This window comes from Phaethon aethereus (assembly GCF_964289735.1).
Source record: "Phaethon aethereus genome assembly, chromosome: 1".
In the NCBI taxonomy this organism is placed as follows: Eukaryota; Metazoa; Chordata; class Aves; order Phaethontiformes; family Phaethontidae; genus Phaethon; species Phaethon aethereus.
Genome location: NC_138575.1, coordinates 98,898,167 through 98,921,665, shown reverse-complemented (window position 1 = coordinate 98,921,665; position 23,499 = coordinate 98,898,167). Strand labels below are relative to the sequence as shown.

The 23,499-nt window shown below is 38.4% G+C and overlaps 1 protein-coding gene across 1 annotated transcript in view; it reads left to right on the top strand.

Annotated features, from left to right (window-relative positions):
• Window positions 1-19,282, top strand: part of GUCA1C (guanylate cyclase activator 1C) — a gene marked incomplete at its 3' end in the record, with an annotated part of 32,980 nt that extends 13,698 nt beyond the window's left edge. Inside the window, exons 2-4 of the mRNA XM_081996648.1 lie at window positions 12,891-13,040; window positions 15,842-15,929; window positions 19,152-19,282. Of these exons, the coding sequence (XP_081852774.1) occupies window positions 12,891-13,040; window positions 15,842-15,929; window positions 19,152-19,282 (369 nt within the window). The remainder of the gene's footprint in view (window positions 1-12,890; window positions 13,041-15,841; window positions 15,930-19,151) is intronic.
• Between the last annotated feature and the right edge of the window lie 4,217 nt (window positions 19,283-23,499).

Here is a 23,499-nt window from a genome sequence, read left to right as displayed (position 1 = left end):
AAATTCAAGCATTTTGTAATGCTGCGGGTCACAGACACCAGACCAGCGAGGGGTGGCCTGCTTGATTACAGCAAACCAGGTGGGTTGAAACAGCAGTCCCTCCACCAGAGAAAGCCATCTGTGCCCAGCACCTCACCATCTGCCACTGGGCCACTCAAGTATAGGAAATCTACACGTTTGCCAGCCTTCACAGCTAAGGTCTTTTCCAAACTCGCACATGCATGGCCATTGACAGAAACTGTGATCCTTGAACACCTCTTCGAGGGTCTTGGCATAGCACCTCTTCCAGTCCCTACAGATATCCTTTTCTTTTTCAGGTGTCTCATACCTAGGTTTGCTGAAAATTTCAGTGCTCTGTGCGATGTGGACTTGAGCTGTGGTTACAGCAAGGAGATCCCAACCCATAGCTTCCAAGCTAAAAGAAAAATGAGGGAAGAAAAAAAAAAACAACAGAAAAACTAATTAGAGGAGTGGGTGTTAAACGATGTAGCAGCTGGGAATCAAGCTAGGGTGTACCAAAGCTCAGAAATCCATGCTGATCACTAGCCTCCAAGCATTTGTACAGGTATGTTAGGTATTGAGAGGATCAACCTTGATAGGGAAGGATGTCAGGCAAACAAAACTAAATCTGGTATATTTGAGATCAGCAGATACTTTTATTCAGAATAAAAATGGAAAGGAAAAATTGTAAGATTTCTATCCTGAGCCCGTGACAACTTTTTACAGAGCTTTACAGATTTGTTGCATTTTAATCTCTGTTCAGTATAACGATCGCATTTCTGTTACCATACAACATTTGTTTCTTTTTCTAACTTTGTTAACAGCACTCTGTTTTCACAAGTTTAATATTTTTTTTTCCTTTATTACAAAGACTAATGACCACCATTTTTAAGGTATACTTTTAGAAATAACAAGCATCAACCAAACACTTTTCAAGTACATGGCTATGATGCTTTTCATGTGGTTAAACTAGTACTAAAGTGGTCACAGACCAGCCTCTCAGGGTAGGAGAAAGAAACATTGTATGTTACTGATGAGGTAAAATAAGAGGTTCTCCTTATTCCATACGCTCACTTTTTGTCTCATAGCCTTTCTACAGCTTTTTCCTTTCCCCAAGGTTTTTGGCAGAAATGTAGGCTTTGATTCTGAAAAGTGCTTTTAGTTAAGTACAGACATGTGAAGAGCGGTCAATGGATGGCTGACTGGGAGTATCACAGCATAGGCTCTGAAATGGCAGCTATGACTGTACAAATAAGGGGTCATTATCCTTCCATGACATTATGTAGAACATTTAGGCACTGTGCAATATTAAACAGATTATAATCTTTCATCTCCAAGCCACAGAAGTTAATGGATGCAAGTGGTTGCATGCAAAACACATAAATTCAGAAATAATTTGGTCATTTGAGTTGCTGCTTACATTCAGTTCCCTTCAGTACTATAGCAGCTTCTCTGGTTTGTAGGTCAAAATTGTATTTCCTTTGCTATTGTGTTCTTGTCTGGTTGTTGTTTTCTACTAAAGGGGCCATTATCCCAGTGAGTGCTGAATTATACAAAACTTCCTGATAGAAATTATTTCCCCTCTCTTAATAGTACACTTTATATAGAAGTGCTGTTTGGCTAGAGAGCTAGCAAACTTGAACATTCTCCCATGCTTCCCCCAGCTGACTTTTATAGATATATGACCTGATTTTTTCCTTATCTAACTTTTTGTGGCCAGACAATACCATGGTTTAGTTGTGGGGCTTTTACAGTTTAAAATTGTTATGACTTCTATTGCTGAGGCTTATATATAAAAGCATATAGTTTGGGGACTAGTTTACAGTTGATCTAAATCTAAAGAAACTCATTCCATCAAACTTAAGTCATTTAATAAGGTCTTTAATCTCAGCATAGAATATATTTTTCTCATGTAGGCTTCTGTTTTCTCACAAATAGGAATCTGCTTAGAAAGCTGTGCTAAAGTGTTAGGCCTGAGATTAACCTACAACTCCAATTATAGCAGCCTAATGTTCCTTGAGTTAAGTTGGGGTCACCCATGCTTGGAGGTATTCTATCATAGAATAAGATGATAAAACACTCTTAAAAGGTGCACAGACTTTCTTCTCCATGTTTCATGTATGCCTGGTTTAAAACCTCAGGTAGGTAAACTGTGGAATATTAACCTCACAGGATGCCAACGGGACTTTGTGGGGGGGAGGGGGCAGGTAATGACAGGTGAATTGTTTTTCACTTGTTAGCTTTGTTAGCTTTGCTGCTTGTTAGCCTTGCTGCTTCCAGCTGAAGTTTGTTACAGACATCCTTCTCCTACTTAGGATTTCCATTTTAAGAAAACAACTTGCCTGTATGCTGGAAACAGTTAAAAAGGAATTTGGCAGCATGGTAGGGTTTTTTTGGACGATTGGTGATAGATTGAAAGCCTAGTCGAAGCTTGTTTCACTCAAGTCATCCATACAAATACCAACAGGAATTCAGTTGCAAGTCAAGCCTTATGATTCCCTGGATTTCTTTAGGTTGGAGATGATAGAGTAGTTCAGCTCCCCACCCATGGAAATGGCTGTGGTCAGTGGACGTACAACAGCGAGAGGTACAAGCACAATTTCACAGCAAAATTCAATGTCATGTAGAGATTGGGGTTACCTCTGGTCTTGGCAGCAGGCAAACCATGTAAGCTCAGAGCATTGCACTAACTTACTGTGCCAAAGAGGCAATGCTACTCTGGCTGTAGGGCTTCTTGGGCTCAGTTATCTTGCGTGTTTATATGCGGCAGAGCATAGTACTATACAGGTATTCATGCCTCTGGCTCATCAGAGCGCACCTGTTCAATGTATAAAAGCTGTTTCCAGTCAATGTGTGACACAGGCTGTGTCCTAAAAGCTTTCTTCTCAGGAACATACTAAATAAATGCTAACCGTTTCTGGTGTGCCTCTTGTGCAGACCACCAGTTGTTTCATAATTAAATGACCTTATACACCAAGCATGCATTGTCTCTAATTTTTCCATGTTTCTTAAAGACAAGGGTTCTATGTCAAGACTTTTCATCCCTTCCTTGACCTCTGTGGGATGCTTTGCTAACAATTAAATAAACAAACAAACAAACAAACAAACAAATATATTAGTGAAGTTTGAAAGTTGTTCATCATTCTTAGCTCCAATGAAAAATAAAAAAGCTGAACATTCAGAACTGTAATTGCAAAGTTAACTTTCCTTGAGATTATCATGAGGAGTGCAGGAAGTAGCATTTAAGCAAACATTTTATTCATGACTCATACATTAATACTTGTAAGCATTATTTATACAATGGCATTGGCAGTATAATAAATGGTGGGTTTATCTTTTGCCACAGCTTTCCAATGAAAACCTCCAAAAATAATGTTTTTATTAAAATACACGTGCAACAGAGTTTATTAGGTCATTTTAGGTAAAAATCGTCTCAGTCTTCTTCACCCTTAAGCTATTTGTAATACAAAAATGAAAAAGCTGCAACCATACACAAGTAAGCTGAATTCCTTCTGCTTTTTTTATTCCTTCTGCATCTTAGTCCTCGCATAACTGTCATGCAGTTCTAGTTCATGCAGCCTACTAATGAATTTTAGAGAGGAAACAGTTATGTTTATCTAAAATACTTCAGTAGTTGCCAAGTATACTGATGTATATTTGGTTTTCTCTGAGAATATGTATCGTATTTCAGAGAGATTATACCCTTCAAAATGAGGTTACACCAATGTTAAAGGAGAGAGCATATCTACAAAAATAATGTCTGGTGTATCCATAATACATGGGTAGTGTTAGTTGCTCTTAAATAGAACTAAGGAAACATTCTATAGTCAGCACTGCTACTATTTAACACTTATTCTAAAAAATCTTCTTTAAATCAGATGATACCCCAATCATTGTCATTCACTTCCACTGACTTGCAGATAGGTTTTGCCACCACTAAAAATAAAAATTGAACATTGTAAGAATTGATTGATTGGATTCTTATGACCTGTGAAGGACAAAATTTGCATAGCCATTTAACATATGAAGCAATATACTGAAAATAGGATGCTGCTATTGTAGTTCTCTTATTGCTTATTTTGGCATTAATTGAAACTAGCTACAGGAATAAGTTGCTTTGTAAGAAAATTGGATTTTAAAAGGTAGGATATGGGAAGAGTAAAGAAGATTAATACGTATGTGGCACCAAAGGAAAATTATGCAAATTCAAGGATTTTCTAAAGTATTGGCTAGTCCTCAACAGAGAACAGTATTTTCTGCTACACTTCTTATTCAGAGATGAAGTTGGTAGATGCAGAAAAATGGACATTCCACAGCAAAGAGTTTAAGAAATCTTTAGATAAGGAGCCACCAACTGATGCCAATCTTTAATCATCTTTCTAGTTTGTACTTTTTCATTTAAAATTTAAAGTAGTTATGTGATAAACTAGAGTTCATCTGATATCATTATGCAGATCACAACTATAAAAAATATTTTTAAAATAATCCATTTTAAAATCTAATGGAGAAAGCTAAAACACGCTGTTTGATGTAGAACAGATAATAAGAAATGCAAAAATATGTTACTTCAACAGAACTTTGTTGTGTGTCAAAATCACTACATAGCAATGTAAACTAAATCTCAAGCTATATCTTTTTTTTTCCCCAAAGACTAAGAGTTTCCCTTCACTCCTCATACTTTGCACAATGCTGACAATTGTTGGGAGGCAGACCACTATTCCTTTTTTCCTCATCCTAGCCCCTTCCCCACTGTCCTACTGCATCTTTATGGTTCCAATTTTCAGGCAGTCTTTTCATCATCTGATTCTGTGTTCTGGCTATAAATTGATGTTATCTTCTCTGGCTCTAGAGACATGAATGGGATTAGCAAAGTATATCTTCGTATTGTAGCAGAAGGAAATGTGAATCATTTGACCATGAAATTCTCTATGAAAGCAGTGGTTGCACCTCATATTCCAAGAAACGCATGCAAATGTTCACTGAAAGATGTAATATTTTTCAGAGATATTTTGATGATTAATGAAACTCATTCATCGTTTGACTTTCAGTTATTTCCTCCATCCACATTTTCCCCCTTCTTAAGAATTGTGAGAGACAGAGGAATATTATTTTCATTGATACGAGGCAATTAGTTGCTAGAGATTCTACTGAAGACATTATTTTGTTAAAGATTGACATGGCCCAACCATGCAATGGTTACCTAGCACTATGTGATGATAACTGCCTTCCACGTTCTTATGAAGAGCTCTTAAAAGATGAAATAAAATGACTACTGGTGAGCAATACTTCAAACACTACCTGGAATGTAAATATTAAGTGTTTCCACCTCTTGTGGGCTTAATCATAACGGCTCAGGTCTTCTTTGCTAATTCTCCTTTGCTGGAAAATTTGATCTTCAGTTGGGCTTCCTTTCTCCAACTGTCTTGCTCTGATGTGTCCTCAGGATCAGGAATAGCTGCTGTGATATGAATTGTCAGGGTGCCTAAGGAACTGCCTGGACTGTCTTCTGCATCCTTACAGGTTTGCAAGCATTACCAAAGTTGACACAATAGAATTGGGTGCAATAGCTAATAGTTATCCAAAGCAGGGTGAGTGAGGATGACAATTATAGAAATATTTTCCCAGACTTTCCTGAACAACTTTCCTCTTTTGTATCCTAAGTCTTCATATAGTTGTGCAAACATAAGTTCAGCTGCACACATCATTTTAGGGATGTCTTCAGGCTGAAATGACTCTCTGGACAAGTACACTTTTCTTAGTTTACTCTAACCAGCCAGCTTAACCAAGGCAATACGGTTGCAGTAGCAACTTCTGTGTTATACACTACACTATGGGGCCAAGAGCCATATAATCTAGCATTGTGGTTAGCCAGACATGCTACGTTTTATGCTATACCTTTTCTGTGGTTCTTGTGTTGGCCCAGCACATGTGGATAGCACTACCACTTTGCCCAAAGAAGTCTAACTAACTCTCGCTTTCTCTAGTTTTGAACCCTTTTTCACTCTCACTATTGCCTCTAACTAGTCTCCACAGCAAGAAAGCTTATTTTCTTTTTATGACAGTCATAGCTATCACATTGTAGAGTCAGCAATAAAAGTCTGTGTGTCAAAAAATTAATCAATTTCTAAACCAAAGGCTAGAAGAAACTAAGAATCAAGATATCTCTTAGCCAGAAAGAATTCTTCTGTCAGAAGTAACAAAAATTTACAGCTCTTTCTTACTTCCTGAAATATTCAGGCTTTTTGGAGCTGACATGTACATGTACAAATCCTTTACCCATTAGTTTTGGACACAATCCAAAAAAAGCAACAAAAATGACAAAGCCAAACCATTTGCTCCTCCTTAATCTGATGTAATGTTGCATAAAATTATCTCAAATATAAAGTAGCTAGCCTGATTGCTGTAAATAAGGAGGAGATTAAATTATACTTTGCTGTGTTCAAAGCAGTGTAGTTATATCATTTTTGTCAGCATGCTTAAGTGCCTTTGCAAGGGACTGTACCCTTATAAAAAATTCCATGGAATAGAAGCCATGTTCTATGAATATTTCACCTAGTTCCATTAAACACTACTGTATTTATTTATAGACTGTCTTAAAGAATGTCTTTGTTCTGCTTCTTAACTACCTCCATTATAGAAGGAGAGGAATATGAAAGAATGATGAAGTTCAATTTTATTTAAAAATAATCTTCATCGTCTACACAGTCTCCCATTGAGTTGTGCTACCTGAGTTCCTACACACTGAGTTCCTGACTGTTTCTAAAACAAAATAAATAGTTTAGAGTTGTTTCCTCTGCTGTTACACAGTGACTAATACTGAAGCAATTACACTTTTCTGAAAGCATGTGTAGGGTTTCTTCGAAATTTTCTTTTAAGTGTAAACAAATTAGCATGTACTCTGCAGCTTTCACTGAGCTTAAAAAGTGCTTGGAGCATATTACTACAATTACACCATTTCACTGGTGGTGAGACACTGGCACAGGTTGCCCAGAGAGCTGGTAGATGCCCCATCCCCAGAAACATTCCAGGTCAGGTTGGATGAGGGTCAGAGCAACCTGAGCTGGTTGAAGATGTCCCTGCTCACCGCAGGGCGGTTGGACTAGATGGCCTTTGAAGGTCCCTTCCAACCCAAACTGTTCTATGATTACCAGCTAACACTGTCATTTTGTCACATTATGTGAATAGGCAATGAAAATTAACTTTGTACATTTAATTATAATTACTTTTAAATATTACTTGTTAAATTATGATGTAGATAAAGGGGAAAGTAATTTTAATGAGAAACAGTTAATGAATCTGCTTTTTTTATTTAAAGAAATTTTAAGTGTCTTTTAAAAGTGCAACTGTCTTTTTTCTATTTATTTCCTTATTAATTATGAATAGAGCAGTTAGAGGCTACTCCAGATTTCGATTTTCTTCTTTTTCCCCTTTATCATTTAAGTGTTGCCTTGAAACATCCAAAACCATGCAATCATGATTCACACATTTGTTGGTGATAATGATGATGGTGAGCCACGCTTTGGAAATAATAATTGCTGAAAAAATGCATCAGAAATTGTATGTCTTCAAAGTGTTTTTCCTGGAGGTTTGTCCTGCTACATCCTTGGGTTTGTCAAACAAGAAAAATTTGCTTAAATTGTCAGAACTTGAAATTTGCCCTAAAATGCATTATGTGGTCATGGCTTTGTTTTTTATTTTTCTTTCTCTTGCCTACTGCTTTGTTTTAAGTTGGGAAAGATGCTCCTAAAAGCACAGGCAGAGGCTCAAAATTAGGGGTGCAGAAAGCTGAACCCCACCATCCAGGAGATGATGGCAGAGAGCTAAGTCCTTGAGCACATGCTTTCCTTCAGTACAGCCCTCCCGGGCATTGCTGTGCCATGCTCCAGACTGAGCACAGGACCCAGCCCGATGCTTTGGTGATTTCCCTGTCTCCCTGCTTCTCCAGTAATCTTGAAAGAAAATTGTGACTGAGAGCAGGGAGTTGGGGGGTAGTTGTTAATTTTAAACAAATAAAATTGTTTGTCATCTTGGATGACATTTTGGATTTCACCAGGTTTTACCAGGGTAGCCTACAAGCCTAAGAGCCAGGACACATAGTTAGCTCTGCATTTTCAACTCCTCTAACACAAAGGTCCTGGTATTTTCTAAGTCCCCAAATCTTGCAGGTCGTCTTCATCTGGGCAAAGCAGAACCTTGTGTAACACTCTGGTCGATATAGCCTCGTCTCTTTATGTAACAATGGGTATGCCACTATCGCAAAACTGCTTACTGATCTGTGGCTCCTAATTCCCTGCTTCATTCTTCATCCTTATCTAATAGCATTTGCTTGCCAGGAGTTTCCCCCCCATGACAAGTGCCAACTTTGTTTACGTAGGAAACTGGTGATTTGGGCCATAGCCCGTACAAGGTCTGGAGCTCTCTCCAAGCCCCAAGCTCCAATATCAGACCTTAGGGACATGTCAAAGTAATAGAGTCACAAATTGCTCTTTATTCAATAATGTCTACGCAGCCTTTGAGGAACAGCTGAAAGTCTTCAGCAGTAAAAAGCAGGCAAGGAAATGGGGGAAGATGAAATGGAAAAAAATTAATCCTCTTTTAGATTTCTACATAGCAGTGCTGTACTTGAAATGGGGGGCTCGAGAGAAAGAAAGCAGCGCACAGGGTTAGCTACAAATTTCACAGTTATTCTGAGCTGTTGTAACCTGCTGTTTGACCTGTGCCTCCTCCCTCTGCCTTATGAGGTTTAAGTAGTATTCTGAAAGACGGGGGCGAGGAGGGAAGCTGGCTTAATGTCCTAAGCCCTAGGTTTGAAATACCTAGACCATCTATATTTGCACACTAGTTAATCCTGATAAAGCCTACTGAGTCATTCTCCTGGTGTCAGGTTGAGTTTAGAGATTTTTCAGGAGCAAATCTGAAAACAAGTCACTGCTTATTGTGTATAGACTTGTAGTAGAGCCCCCAGTACTCCAAGTAAGACAATGAGTCCACTCACTGCAGGGTTTTTGCGGGATCGGAACTCTGCCCTGTCCACATGCATAGCCGTGGCGTGCTGTGGGAGGTGGCTGGCTCGATACCCCCGTAGGACAACATCAACACGGTTAGGAAATCGCCTTCAGGTTAAGAGCACGGCAGCCAAAACGCTGAGTTCAGGTCATTCTGGCCCAGCCTTGAGTTACTGTGCCACTTAAGATCAGCTGACAAATCAATTCTCTTTAATCTGTATTCAAATAGTTTGAACTTGTAAGAGTTTTTTAAGGACCTGTGAAGATCAGCGCTGCTATTCTGGGAACTGAAGGATAATGCCCTCCTACGGGGCTGGGGCAATTAACTGCTGTTGCATAAGGCTACGGCCCCAGCTTTGCCCTCACCCGCCACACATCTCTGTCCTCACCAAAAAGTGGGCAGCCTGCAGCAACGGCACGCAGGCTGACCTTCTGAAGCTAAAACATATCATAAAAAGGTAAAATTAAATTGCTTTCTCCTCAAGGAGACCCAGTAACTAACGAAAGACTGAAATAGAGCCTGGGCCCTGGGCCGGGGCAGTCAGGGCTGGTGGTGCCCGCGGGGCCGTGAAGATCAGTTTTACATCATCAGCAAATTCTCCTTCCATTTTTGGAGCCTCCTTCTGTCTTTGCTTTGCGAATCAAACTGTTTCAAGCGGCTTAGAAAAATCACTCACCAGTGAAAGCCAAACGAGGTACAAAAACACAGCATCAAAGGGCACAAACACATGCACAACCATAACGCATCCTTAAGCTTCTAGTTCACCTGGTCAAGCTGTTAAGAGACTAAAAAACCAGTATATGTTTTTATTAAGTCTACTAGGCTAAGCAGAAAGTCCAGAAGACTTAGGGACATGTAAGAGAAGTTTGGAACCCATTTTTTTGGTGTGTCTCCAGCCCGCTCCTCAGAACCAGATTAGGAGGTTTCTGCCCCCCTGTTTTACACCGTTTCCAGAGGGGGTACCCAGTGAGCTCACCCCAGCCGGCTCTGCAGATATGGGCAGGGAAGGGAGCAGGCCTTCACCGACCCTCCGGACGCCCACGCTGTCCCAGTCTAATTGCGCTGCAGCCGAGCAAGGCCGGGCCAGCGCCATGCAGACATGGAAAACAAGCCTTCACACACAGGAACTGCATCCGTCGCCCAAATCTGTCCCGTATCCTAAGCTGCCAAATAAGCAGGTTTCACCAGCTTTAACTCCATTTAATAAAAATATCAGAAATTTGCCCTTTGGAATAACAGAGTAAAGCACCAGAAGTAAATTATTTATATCTTCCACCACCGGTAGTCAGCTCTGATTATTATGTTGTTATTTGGGGTTTGTTTTCATTTTATTTTATTATTATTTATTTTATTATTTTTATGGTAGTCCTTTGCTTGTGAATTACTGACCTCCTAACAACCAACAGATACTTTACTGTGCACGCTGCGCAGAGCCTGGAGACACCTACCTAGATACTTGTATTGTGAATGCTTATAGAGCAACAGGTGCTTAAATCAGCACGGCAGTATTCTTTTAATAACATCACAACACATTTATCGTAGTATTTGTTGTACTCACAGAACCACAGGATGATCTTCATAGGTTACTGTTATTATTTTTTTCATTATTTAAGACACTATTCTGAGGCTCTCGGGTGCTACTGTAAAAAGCGCAGTATTTCTCATTATCTAAGAAAGCTCCGTATATGTGTAACAAGATCGCCATAGCCTTCTGCATCACATAAATGTTTTCTTTTCTACCTACAATGTTTGGGTTTTGTCATAGAAAGGAAAAACAGTACATTTCTCATCAAGGCATCTGTGCAATGCTTCTGGTTCCACATCATGTAGATAAACATCTGCCTTCTCAGTATTTCTATTCCTGGTGCTCTGGCTGCTGAGGTTAACATGTCACTGGTGGTCCTTGCATGTCTACAGAATGTGTCTGCGGCTTTCCTGGCAACTTCAATTTCTCTCAGATGTTTTTCAGAGGTGTGAGTTTTTTGACCTTGACCTTCAGTCCCTTGCTGCTTCAGGCAGGCCAAATGATGCACCAGATTAGAATTACATACCCGAACATGTTAAGCTGATTATTACATTTCCCAAACTTCTGGTATTTTGTCAGAGCAACAAGATGTAGGAGGAAAGCAAACAAAATACTGTTTTCCAAACTCCAAAGTGAAATGTAAGTGAGAAAGAAGAAAATTAATCTTGTCATGGACATCCAGCAAGCATAAAACTAATCTGTAGTTTCAATAAGCAGTATGAAATGCAATAAAAAGCAGCCATGTGAAATGCATCTAACAACATTCTTAATAGGTCTATCAAATCAGATGATGGAAATGTAATTAGTAAAATAAACCTTGCCCTCCAATAATATACTTGATGAAATTATTCTTGAAATAATACTTGCAAAACTGAAATTCAAGCTGGTGTGCCAAAAAGAAGCATAAAGTTTGTGGTACATGATATGTCATTTTTTGGTAAAGCATCTGCTTTTAATACTGGGCTCAATCTTGTTTGAAAACTACATGCGGTTACTGCCAAACTTCATTTAATCCCAGACAGTGGTTGAATAGTGTCTTTGCTGAGTTTGCTGTGATTGCAATTACAGTAAATCCAGCAACCACAGCAGAACCTGCACAAAGAGCCTGTGAAGCAATGGTCTGTGCAAGTTATGCATGCACCATTTCTGCATGTACATTGAATCCAGTGTGTTTGAAAAATTGCATTTACTACTTCTCAGGTGCCACTCTGCCAAACAGCCTTGCACAGAAATCAAAGCAAGAACTACAAGTATGGCAATAAGTCACACCACACTTCCTTTCGTCCAGTACAGTCTCCAAGGGCAGATTAATGCCTGCTGGTTGAAAAACCTCAGCTGGCAAGACGTGTTGATGTATGACAATAAAAATAAGTAACATGCTAAACCTACTAGATACTCATCCAACCTTCTCTTCTCGATCACAGGCCATCTGAAGCTGATGACAGTCTTTCCAAGGTTTTCTAAGCGATTGGATTCTGACCAACGTAAAGATCACAGGATTAAATTTACCAGCTGTTAATTCTTTTTATGCACATGAGAAACAGTTGGAGCAAATACTGTCCAAATTCAGCAACTGTTTATTCTATCCTCGCCACATTTTTACAGAAACAGAGGAACTGTCACAGTGGCTTAGACCACTGTCCTTGACAGGTTTCCATCAATAGCTTCAGAGAAGGAAGCAGAAAATATGGAATTAAATCGATCTGAAATGCTCTTTCCCTGTGAATACCCACTAATCCTCACTATTTAGAAACTAGTTTATGACTTGAAGGCTTTATATCCCATGCAAAAGGTATTAGTCAAAGACACCTTATGTTTATATGGAAAAAACACAGCATCTGGAGTTCATGCCAGGTTATTGGTTACCATGTACAACACTTACTACATGATTTCGCAGATGAGTAACACCTGGAGCAGCTCTGTTGCACTGGAAATCATCCATAGTTCTGCAGTACCCATATGAATATAAGCAACTCCGCTGTAGACATCTCATTAGTGTCAAACCAGATATCCCAGACTCCCCTTTTTCACATGTGGAAGTCTACCACAAAACTGCTTCTCTTCTCCTCAAAAAATGTCAATAACAATTGCTCAGAACAGATTTGCTCCCCATCCCTACTGCCCCCAGATTTCAGGGGAGAAAAAAACTGCCTGTGATAATGACCCTTCCTATAGTGCTTCCAGTTGAGCACATCCTTTTTAAACACCACAGGAGATTTCTGTGTTAAGGTGCTTTATAAATCAGTGTGTAATTATAGCAAATTCAATGACCTGTTTCTGTGAAAATGCCAGAATGACCAGAAAACCAGTGTTGTTAAATAGTTTTTGTTTTTTTCTCTCTCCTCTCTCTCTCTCTTAGGATGGATTTATAGACTTCTTGGAGTTCATAGCTGCAATAAATTTGGTTATACGAGGGAAAATTGACCAGAAATTGAAATGGTATTTTAAGCTATATGATGCTGATGGAAACGGATGTATTGACAAAAAAGAACTACTAAGCATATTCATGGTAAGCAAGTTATGACCAGTAGCAAGAGGATTTGACATAGTGCATTGCCCCTGAAACAGAGGTTTCATCATGTGCTGTAAATGGATTGTATGTGCTTTACCTAATGTTTTACAGTTGTAAAACCAGAATTGTTCTAGCTAGCCTAATGACATTCCTGCCATTACTTTCTTGCTTATTGAAGTAAACATATCTAAGTAGTATTTTACTTTAAATCATAGTTCTACAAATATAATGCTTTAGTGAAAGTGAAAAAATGTAGAAGCAGTAGAGACATTATTGTGATAATATATACTGTTCTATAAGGCAGGGTAGAACTGAAGCAGCATAATGAATAAAGCAGCTGGTAACAAGTGTTTGTGCCACTCTGTTGTGGAAAACTGGCTTCTCAAACTGAACGTGCTGCAAGAAACAATATAGATGTCATAAAAATATTCCGATATTTTATTTTTTGACAGACTTAGATTTGTTTACTACAAATGTCATTACCCCTATTTTAAAATTAAATTGAGGAAATTTAATTTTACCATTAAATCATGCAGTGACATTTGGATACAAATATTGCAGAAAATTTTGCAGAAAATGGGTCCATTTCAAAACCATAAAACCAAACCAGTGTAATTCTTTCTTTAAAGTGATATCTGTATTTTTCAACTTGCTCTAGTGAAATAATATTTTGCACTTCAGTAGCTGCTTTCATCCAAAAGGTATTATAGGGTTCCTTGCAAATATGAACAACTTAATACTGCTCCCTAAATGTGCAGGACTCATTACAGATGAAAGTTTTGCTGCAGGGAGCATAAAATCTAAATAAGGGTTTAATGGCATAATAAAAGCGGAATGTAATTTTCCTGGATTCTGTATTACTGCTGGTGTTCTGGCTAGTGACTGTTAGAGACTTTCAAGAGCTGCTGCCCACATTAAAAGGAACTGGAGCCAGATGGAGCCATGGGGTTAAACAAATAAAGTTGATGCATCACCTTCTAAAGAGCAGCTTTCTAAAGGTAGAAAGAGAGGTTGCATCTCCCAGATTTCTCCCCTTTTAAGACTAATGACATCTTTCTTTTGCAGATATTCTCCATCATTTTTCACCCAGAGGCAATGAGGCGATTGTGTTTTGTCTTGGGCTTTATCCAAAAAGAGAATTAAAATCCTTTTAATGTAAAGGAGATTTCTTTTCAAACTTACCTGGTTTTAACACCAGTTTAAACCTCTCTGTGTTTTCTTCCCTTTTGGAGTATGAGAACTTTAACATAAAGTTAAACCTAAGTCTAACCTGTCTAGACCTGTCTAACCTAAGTCATTTGACCTAGGCTAGATTCAAATCAGTGGGCTCTAAACAAAAATAAAAATAAGGTTGACAGCCATTAAGGGCCCTGCTTATACTAAGCGTCAGTAAACAAGGGCTTGTCCAAAAAGATATGTCATATCTGAGACATTAATTTAAATCAGAGAAGACCTATTAAAACTTCATCTGTCCCTATAGCTATGCAAACTTTGCACCGGCAGATCATTATCAATTATCAAAATTCCTTCCAGAAAACCATGCATCATCTCAGTGCCTTTTAACAGCCAAGTTATTTCATTATTTAAGGTGATTCTGTGGTAGTCAGTGATTCAAGTACTTCAGGAACCATGGCTTTGGTCTTAGCACTACAACAAATTAACTGTGGCAGAGGTACGACTTTCTTCTGAAGACTGCATCAGGGTCAGACGTATAAAACATCAAAAGTATATAAATTATGAATTAGTAATATAAACAAGTTTTTGTATTTTTGTAAAATTCTTGCTGCCTTTTTGAACTGGTTTGTGCAAAGTGATAAAGATAGTGACGGCCAAGAATTCCACATCAGTGCTGAATAAGTTTAACTTACGTTTTATTTCATGAGTTCTAAAATAATATCAGGAATACTGAAATAAACAACTGGCACATACAGTGAATCCTCTTACACAACACAGTTCATCTCAAGATAATTGAGGTGTAGAAAAACAAATTCTATAGTATGCCCATTATAGAACATATATGCATGTGTGTTTATACATATATATGTATGTATTTACCCTGTCACTTACTAGTTGTGATACTGACTTTGAGTCCCACTTCGTAAACATATGCTTGTTTTTTCTGGACCATTGGCTATTAACATATAGGCTCCTATTTTATTAACCCAAATGATCACCATAATGCAAAAATTACTGTCTCAGTGAATGGGATACAATTTTGCTAAAATATTCATGTATACCTTTACTCCAAATATTGTGTCCCTTTGCCACAAAAAAAGTCGAGGGGAGATTTCTGGTTTTCTTAATTTCTTTGGAGGACAAGTAAATTCTGCCAAGTTCCAGGACTGCTGGTCTGACTTTATTTGTGATTACTAAGTTAAACATGTCTTAATAGAAAAACGAGTTAGGCTTTCTCCTCATGTGCTTTCAGCTATGAAAAATAATACTATACTTAAATCACACAGACCATAGGGCACTCTCCAAAGACATAGAACTCTCTAGGGCCAGATAAAAATGCTGGTGTGGAATCTAAAGTGTATTGCAGAGTAGTGGTGCCACATGGTTGCAGAAGACCTTCAGAGATATGTAAATTAGTCTGTAATCTCCAGGCTGTGTTATGTTAATTAAATTTCCAATCCTCATTACTGAAGATTTACTTGAAATAGCTATTTATTTAGTGATTTTTGAAAGGGTTGGTGAACTAAAGAACTGCATCGCAATTACTGCAGTTGCCAGTGTATTTTTTTCAAAATTTGATGGAAAAAAAGTCTTGAAAAAACTTTCTGCATTTCTGCCTTCAGGCTATCCAGGCTATTAACGGCCACACCAACATGTCTGCTGAAGAGTTCACAAACATGATATTTGAGAAGATAGATGTGAACAATGACGGTAAGAACCTAGCTTTTCTTGGCATTGGCAGGGATTTTCCCCCATAAGGAAGTATGGGACCAAGAGGGGAGTTGAACATTCTGAAGAACTAACTGGTTTAGACGAACTGAGCGCCTGAATCTGTTCTTCTTTACCCCAGGGGGTTTGGGCTAGATGGCCTTTAAAGGTCCTTTCCAACCCAAAGTGTCTATGATTCTATGATATTACTTCAGCTTTACAGTGAAGTGTAAATCAACTGACTCTATTAAGCTGACATAGGAATTACATGCAGCAGGGACTAAAACGTGGTGGTCTTGCACTGTTCATCAAAATGCCAGTGCTCTGGTTGCACCGCAAAATGAAAGTGTGATCAAGGTGGCTTTTTAGTATATGTGTGTTGACTTAATCTATCTGAAACGGATAAGAAAAACCAGCTAAGATGCATAGGCTCTAGCATGTTCTAGAGATTGGACAGCATTTTGGATTTCCCTTGAAGGCTGATCATTAATAAATGCTAAAACACATGCTACTGTTTTTTCTCAAGATAGCTAGATTAAGGCAATTGGACTTGCATTTAGAAACTAAAACTTTAATTCATTGCTTCAGAGTTGTTTCTAACAGAAAACCTGTCACATCTGAAAGTCTTCCCTCATACTTCTAATCATGAAGATCCTCCTTCCACTGGCAGTTACATTTTACATCAATTACAGCATTGACAAATGAGGAATATTAAGAAAGCATTGCAGAGCAAAAACCATCATTGACAAATGAGGAATATTAGGAAAGCATTGCAGAGCAAAATCACATTGCAGCCAGGAATTCTCGGCATTTTTTTGTTCATTTTTCTGGTCTTGTTTGGTATATTAAGGTTACTTTTGAAAAAAGCTGTTTGGAATATATAATCAGAGCATAAACAGTGATCTTGTGATGCATGCAAATAATGCGTACAGAATTTTTTCCCCACCTGCTTGGCCCATCTTTTAGATGAAGGCAAATTACCAAAGCACTCCAAATAACATATAGTCATATTCTAGAATCTAACCCAAATTCTATGCTTACTCGTACTTTGGCCCCTGCTTTGACCATATGTGTACTGTAAGTAATAATTGTATCTATCTGAGCTAGACCATCAGCTGAAAAAATAATTTTTGTGTCTTATGTTTTAGCAATGAAATGCCAAATCACAAATTATTCAGAGTTATCTTCATAATACCCCCATTTCAAACTGCTTTCCACAGTTTGTTATTTTTTAAATAGCTGCAAAGCAACAGGACTAGCTCCACCTGAGAAAGGGGTCACATTTTACCAAGTTTAGCTTAAATTATGCTACCTCCTTGTATCTTCCTATTAAAGAAAAGGGCAAATAGACAAATAAATTGCAATAGTCCCGTGGTTGTAGGGAGCAATTCTTGAAACAAATCTTCTGATGACTTTGCAATTTATTTTCATTAGCTCAAGGAAATCTGAGATCTGTCATGGTCTCAGTGAGTCTGGGCATGCCAGTGTAACCACATCTCACTGGTGACTGCAATGGGTTTTGTATGCTTGCACGCTGGTATTGGTACTTTGAAATATGGGATTAAGAGGAGGGAATTCAAGACCAGTTGACCTGCATAAGCAGGATAATGATGCAGCACGTCCAGCTGACAAGTCCAGGAACCCCATCCAGCCAAAGACCTCAATCAAAGACAGGGAGGAGATGGGAAGTAAGGGAAGGAAATGGGAAGTATGAGGAGTGCCTAGGATAGGAGATCTCATAGGAAGAGAGCGGAGAGGGAAGGAGATGGGAAGTAAGAGGAGTGCCTAGGATAGGAGGAGATATCAGAGGAAGAGAGCGGATGAGTGGCAAAGCAGGAAGATGAAGACAAGTGTACAGGGACGGCTTGTTCTGTCTCTGCTCCCAGGATGATTATATTAGGGTACTGAGATTGAAAGTGGTGTGAACATCCTCAGGGCACTAGACACCTGCCCCTGGAGATGATCTTACTCCTCTCACTGAAGCCTAAGAGCCAGGACTTCTGTCAAATGACATCTTTCCACTTTAATAGTGTGTATATGAGCCTGCCCGCCAGTGCAGTGAGGATCTGCATGACTAAAGAGGAAGCAGACTTTACTGCCTATAGGTAGTTTTTCAGCATTTTTCAAATGCTGATCATTTTCCTTTTTCACATCAGATGAAGTTTCCAAGGTTGCCATGAACAAAAACCAAAATACAAAAAAACTCCAGGGAATACTTAAATCTGAAAATAGCCAAAAGTCATTTAGCTAAGCATTCACCAGAAGGGTATGCAACTTGAATTGTTGCTCCCCTGCACCCTGGGGCCTTAAGTCATCCAGCTATCTTCCTCTTTGCCTGGCCTCTTGTCATTTCTTATTTCAGTGAGAAATCATTCATAGCTGTGATTTAACAGGAAACTTTAAACCATTCTCAGAGGAAAGAATCAAGCTTTTCCTATTAAACCAAGTTCTGTTTCCTCTTTCAGAGAAAAACAGTATCACTGGAATAACTTCTAACCAGAGAATTGTGTACACTCCTGTGTACCATGCTAGCAGACCCATGCCTAAGACTGGCCTTTGCTGACAGGGAAGAGAGCAGGAAAAGAGGAAGAATGCTAAGCGATATTCCTGCTCCTCAATAAAAGAGATTTTATAGCTGTCATACAACTTCCAAGGTGTTACCTGATTTTTACGTAAGTCCAAAAAATCATGCTCTAAATGACTATTTCATTTGCTTGAAAGAAGATATCTAATCAAACCACTAAACCAATTTTTTTTTTTACAACATTTTATCATGGCTTTAAATAATCCTAGTAGTCAACACAGGGAGTATGCCTGGTAATCCTCAGCAAATCATACGCTAATATCTGTTAAAATGAACTATACCATAAATTCCAGTTAGCTCAGTTGAGAATAGGCCCATGCAGCTAAATTCAGCCCTGATACAGGCTTCATTAGCACCCTTTTTCACACATTTGTGTCACCACAGGTACTGAACACTCATGGTTGTCTTAGACTTCAGTGAAAGCTGTGTTTTGACCTGTTTTAACAGGAAAAAAGTGAGTGAGTTCTACGATCTGATGCAAAGTGGGAAAACATTAGCAAATACTCTTCCTGCATTTGCCTATCAATCAGCAGAGGACCGGGAACCTTCCTGAGGGATTCAATCTGGCATGAATGGCCTTGTGCTGGGTTAAGGGATTGCTGGGTTTCTTGGTTCCTAAGGAGTATCTGACTTCCTTTTAGGGGAACTGACTTTAGAAGAGTTTATCAGTGCTGCGGAAAGAGACAAGGACCTAATGGAATTGATTACAAAAAGTTTTGACCTCTCCAACGTACTCAAAGTCATACAGAGCGGCAGGAGACACAGCATCTGAAGGATCCAGCGACAGATGTGGCATCTGTGTCATCATTTCAAGGAAGATAATATTTGATACATTCAGAGAGCTTGATGTCATCAAAGCCTGCCCAGGCAATATTGAGCAGCTTGCTCCAGGAGTAACAACTTTCACTCTTGACTCCATATTTCTCCTTTTCTTTTCTTTCTTCTTTTGTTTGCTAATGACTGTGGCAGCCACAGAACACAAACCTTTGCTTGCATATAATAGAAAAGCTATTTGATGCAGTACAAATAACTTATTTGGTCTCTATAAACACCATTCAGACTAATCAATAAAATAATGATAATATCACAAAATGCAACTTTTCTAGAAGACACGGAGTTAATCAGTTTCTTCTTTTCAGTGCAGGCTCTTTAACCTACTATCTAAAGTGTGTACATAAACTTCTAGGTGGGTTTCTATCCAGATCAATTAAGAATGAAGCCTGGTTTGCATTAATCTAACATTTGCTCTAATCAGTACGCAAAATTGGAGTAAGTTCTGTGGGAAACACCTCAGTCGGCTTAATATTCCCGAGACATGCATCCTCCTTAACAAGCTGTCTACCACTCTTGATTTTATTACATCTGTAAATTAAAATAATGTGATGTTTTGATGGTTTTGGCAGGGTTCAGCTACTGTTCTTTCAAATTAACATTTTATAGAAGCACTGGGATGAAATTTTGTTATCTTTGTAGAATATAATTAGAAGTTCAAAGAATAGCTGAAACCAAATCATTTTGTAAGCGCTCTGGTTTCCCAGAGATTTGTGTCCTTTGACTTGCATGTCCTCCTTTTCAAAACAATTCGTTTTCACTGGGCTCTTTGCCATGGCTGCATGAGACAAAAGGTAAGAGGTATTGTGACTAGTCCCTGCTGATGGGACTGCTGGCTTCTGCCAAATGGACCGTTTAACAGCTGAATTCTTCCTGCCTTTCCCTGACAGAGAGTACTAATTTAGGTATCTTTGCCCTGCCCAGATAGCTGGGCGAAAGCTTCTAGCAATTTAGTCTCTTTGAGACTTCTACCTTCTTTCAAACTGGGTTGCAATTGTCCCTGAACGCCCCTGAACGTGGTAGCTGTTAGGAGTGCAGGGAAGGCATTCACAGATGGCATGATCACATATGCCTCATTTTCTTAGGAAACTAGGCTAAAACAACTCAACCTTACTTTGTAAATACCAAGATTCATTCTATCATCTGAAACAAAACTGCATGAACTGTCTGCAAAGGGAAAATTATAGTTCTCTCTGGTTCTGCTGGGATTGATTGTCTCTCAAGTCTGCAACAATTGTTATCAGATTACTACATTATATCATAAGAATAAGTTCTCCTTGTCTGACAGTGTTCTGCAGGCATCACACCAATATTATTTATTGTTAGAAGCATCAGTTTTATGCAAAATAATTTGTGCACAGATTGGTGCAGGTTGAATGAAACAACTATTAAGACTTCAATATGAAAATGCTTTTTCTTCCAAATTCACTTCAAATCCATGTCCATTTGCATGTGAAATGTGCTCCATCATCTGCAATTATTATCCCAGGTTCTGCTTTGATCAATATAATATACTAAGAGTATGCAACATGCATCACTTGACATTATAAACAGTTCTGACATTAAGTTCTGACATTTGAATCTTTTACATCCTTTCAAAAAAAAAAAAGAGAATGATGTATGAGATTGCTGTTGGTTCAAATGTTAAGTTCTTGTATTTATTCATCATTGACACATAAATATGTCATTGTCAGCATCAGTTTTCTCATACTCAGACTTCAAAAAGTCACTTTTCCTAATCTAACACTTTTGTATTTAGATCCTATGAGGGCGGTGTCCTTCAGAATTGGCTTTACAATATTTAAAATAAAAAAGTCCAATCTAAGCAATTTGGGTGTATGGGAACAGCTGTGTTTTGGATTTTGCTTTTAAACTAATGAAGTTACAGACTTTGAAAAATGACTGTTATCTATGTACACAGACTTTTTCTTATAATGGGATTTTAAAGAAAGTATTTCCATTTAAATGTCTATTTTCTCTGTGTAACTATAATTATATGAAGTGAATTACCAATTCAGGAGGAGTGTTGTGTTGTATTAAAAAAATATGTACATAAGGAAATTCTTAGTCACTTTTTGTTAGACTAAATTTTAAAGGTTTAGCTGACATGCTCATTTTCTGCAATTTAATCTAAAATCATTTAGCAGAAACCTGTGTAATTAAGAAGCAAGTATCTTTGCTGTTTAATGTAAACACTCCAGCATATAATTTCCAAAACTATTTACCTACAGTAACTCCACATGTATTTGGGACTATTCATAAGATTCTATTTATTTTTTATAAGGTCATTAACATAAATTTCCTTTAACTACTTAAGCACCATTTGATACACAGCTGCTTGAGATAAATGCATTATGACCACAATTTTCTATTGGTCTCATTCATCTAAATTTGTCAGCTGCTCATCAAGGGTACCAGTGAAATCAGGTGGCACATGGAAAATCTGTCAAGCGTGACCCCCCCAAAGTCTTGTTCTAAAATAACATGAACCTGCAACCCCTCATGTTGGAGACGCTTTGTAGTCATGAAGGAATAGTGCAAGTTGACCTGACTATCAGAATGCTTATTGCTAGTTTAACAGACAACAGAAACGGAAAAAGCAAGCCCAGTGTTAGCTCATGTTACGTACACACCTTAGCCAGTCCTTAAGTGGTTACAGGGCAGTGCTGAGCGGCTGATCCTGAGGGCAGCCAGAGCCCACCGGAATGCTTGTGCTTCAAAGCCCTGCACGGGAAAGAAAAAAACATCATAGCTCATGCTCTCAAGAAGTGTCGTTGTCAACAAGACTGATGCAGATGCCAGCTGTGAGTGTCTGGAGAAGCTGGGCTGACTGTATCATCATCACAGGTGGGTAGGTTTTAATTAGGATCGATGTGTACTGAGAATGGCTAATCATTTTGTCACCATACTCACCTTAGAAAGAATCACAGGTTTCAAATTCACTCTGTGCTGCTGGGTGAGCTTTGTCAATCAACAGAGTAATTGATAGTTTCTCTTCTAATATAAGCTCTTACTGTCAAGAAATCCTTATGACTTTATGGTTTTTTTTATTGTATCCAAACAGCTAAAGGTAATTAGTGTGACAGTAGCCTTTTTCAAACAACTCTTAATTGTCCTAAAATTGTCTCCTTTTCTTTTCTGGTAGCTCAATATGCTAGGAAAATAAATAGGTAAGTTTTTCTTCTGAAAATCTGGGAATTCAAAGCCACAAGCAAACTGTTTTTTCTTGTAGATATGGAATGGCTTAAGCATTAACAGGCATGATTAAACCTTATGCCATAGTTATGCATCCCTGATAAAGTGGGAGGATGGTTTGTTGTGGTATGGAAAAGGACACATAGGCGCATTTAATTTTTGACCTTATGTAAGATTAGCTGTACCATACAGACCATAACAGTTAAATATTCAACTAAATATTCAAAGCTCAGGTTCCCTGTGTGCAAGGGCATACGTCCACTTACTTGATCCTGGATCAAGATTTTCCATGTGGAAATATTTTCTAGAAGTCTTGCACAATTATAAAAATTGCTGAAGATATCAGGGAGGGATTTTTAAACACCATTTTTAGAACTTCTACTAAATACAGTAGAATATTCAAAAAATAAGAAATTTATGTAGCTTTATGCTGTACTTTTTGACCTGCCCTTATCAGAAACCTGAGGCAGAAAACAGCTTAAGTAATATGACTTGAATTTAGCTGATTAAATCGGGAAAATCTAGCTGACTTTAGGTTGTAAGAGCTCTGTCTGAAATAACAAGCATAATGACCCATCTCTGGCTGGAACAGGCTCTTTTCTGCAGTCCCTCCCCAAGCTGTTTGCATCATTGGCATTTTTACATTAGTAACCAGGCTATGGTGAACCCTTGCTTTATTCTCCAGTGACCTGACAACTTCTTCTGACCTAAGGATTAGGAAAGGAGCCACTGCTCAGGTGCTACACATAGCAGGCAGGGAACCTTTTACTTCTACAGCCAGACTGGGACACAGCACAGAAGACAAAGCTCTGGCTTTGAATGAAAGTAGATGAAGTTAAAAGATCACTTCAAAAGTGATGTCTTACACTTCCACCTGCACTTATTTTTGTCTTACAGCAGCCATGTGAGAGAAAGTTCAGCCATCAAAGAAAGGTAACTTAACTGCTAAAGACAGTTGTTCTA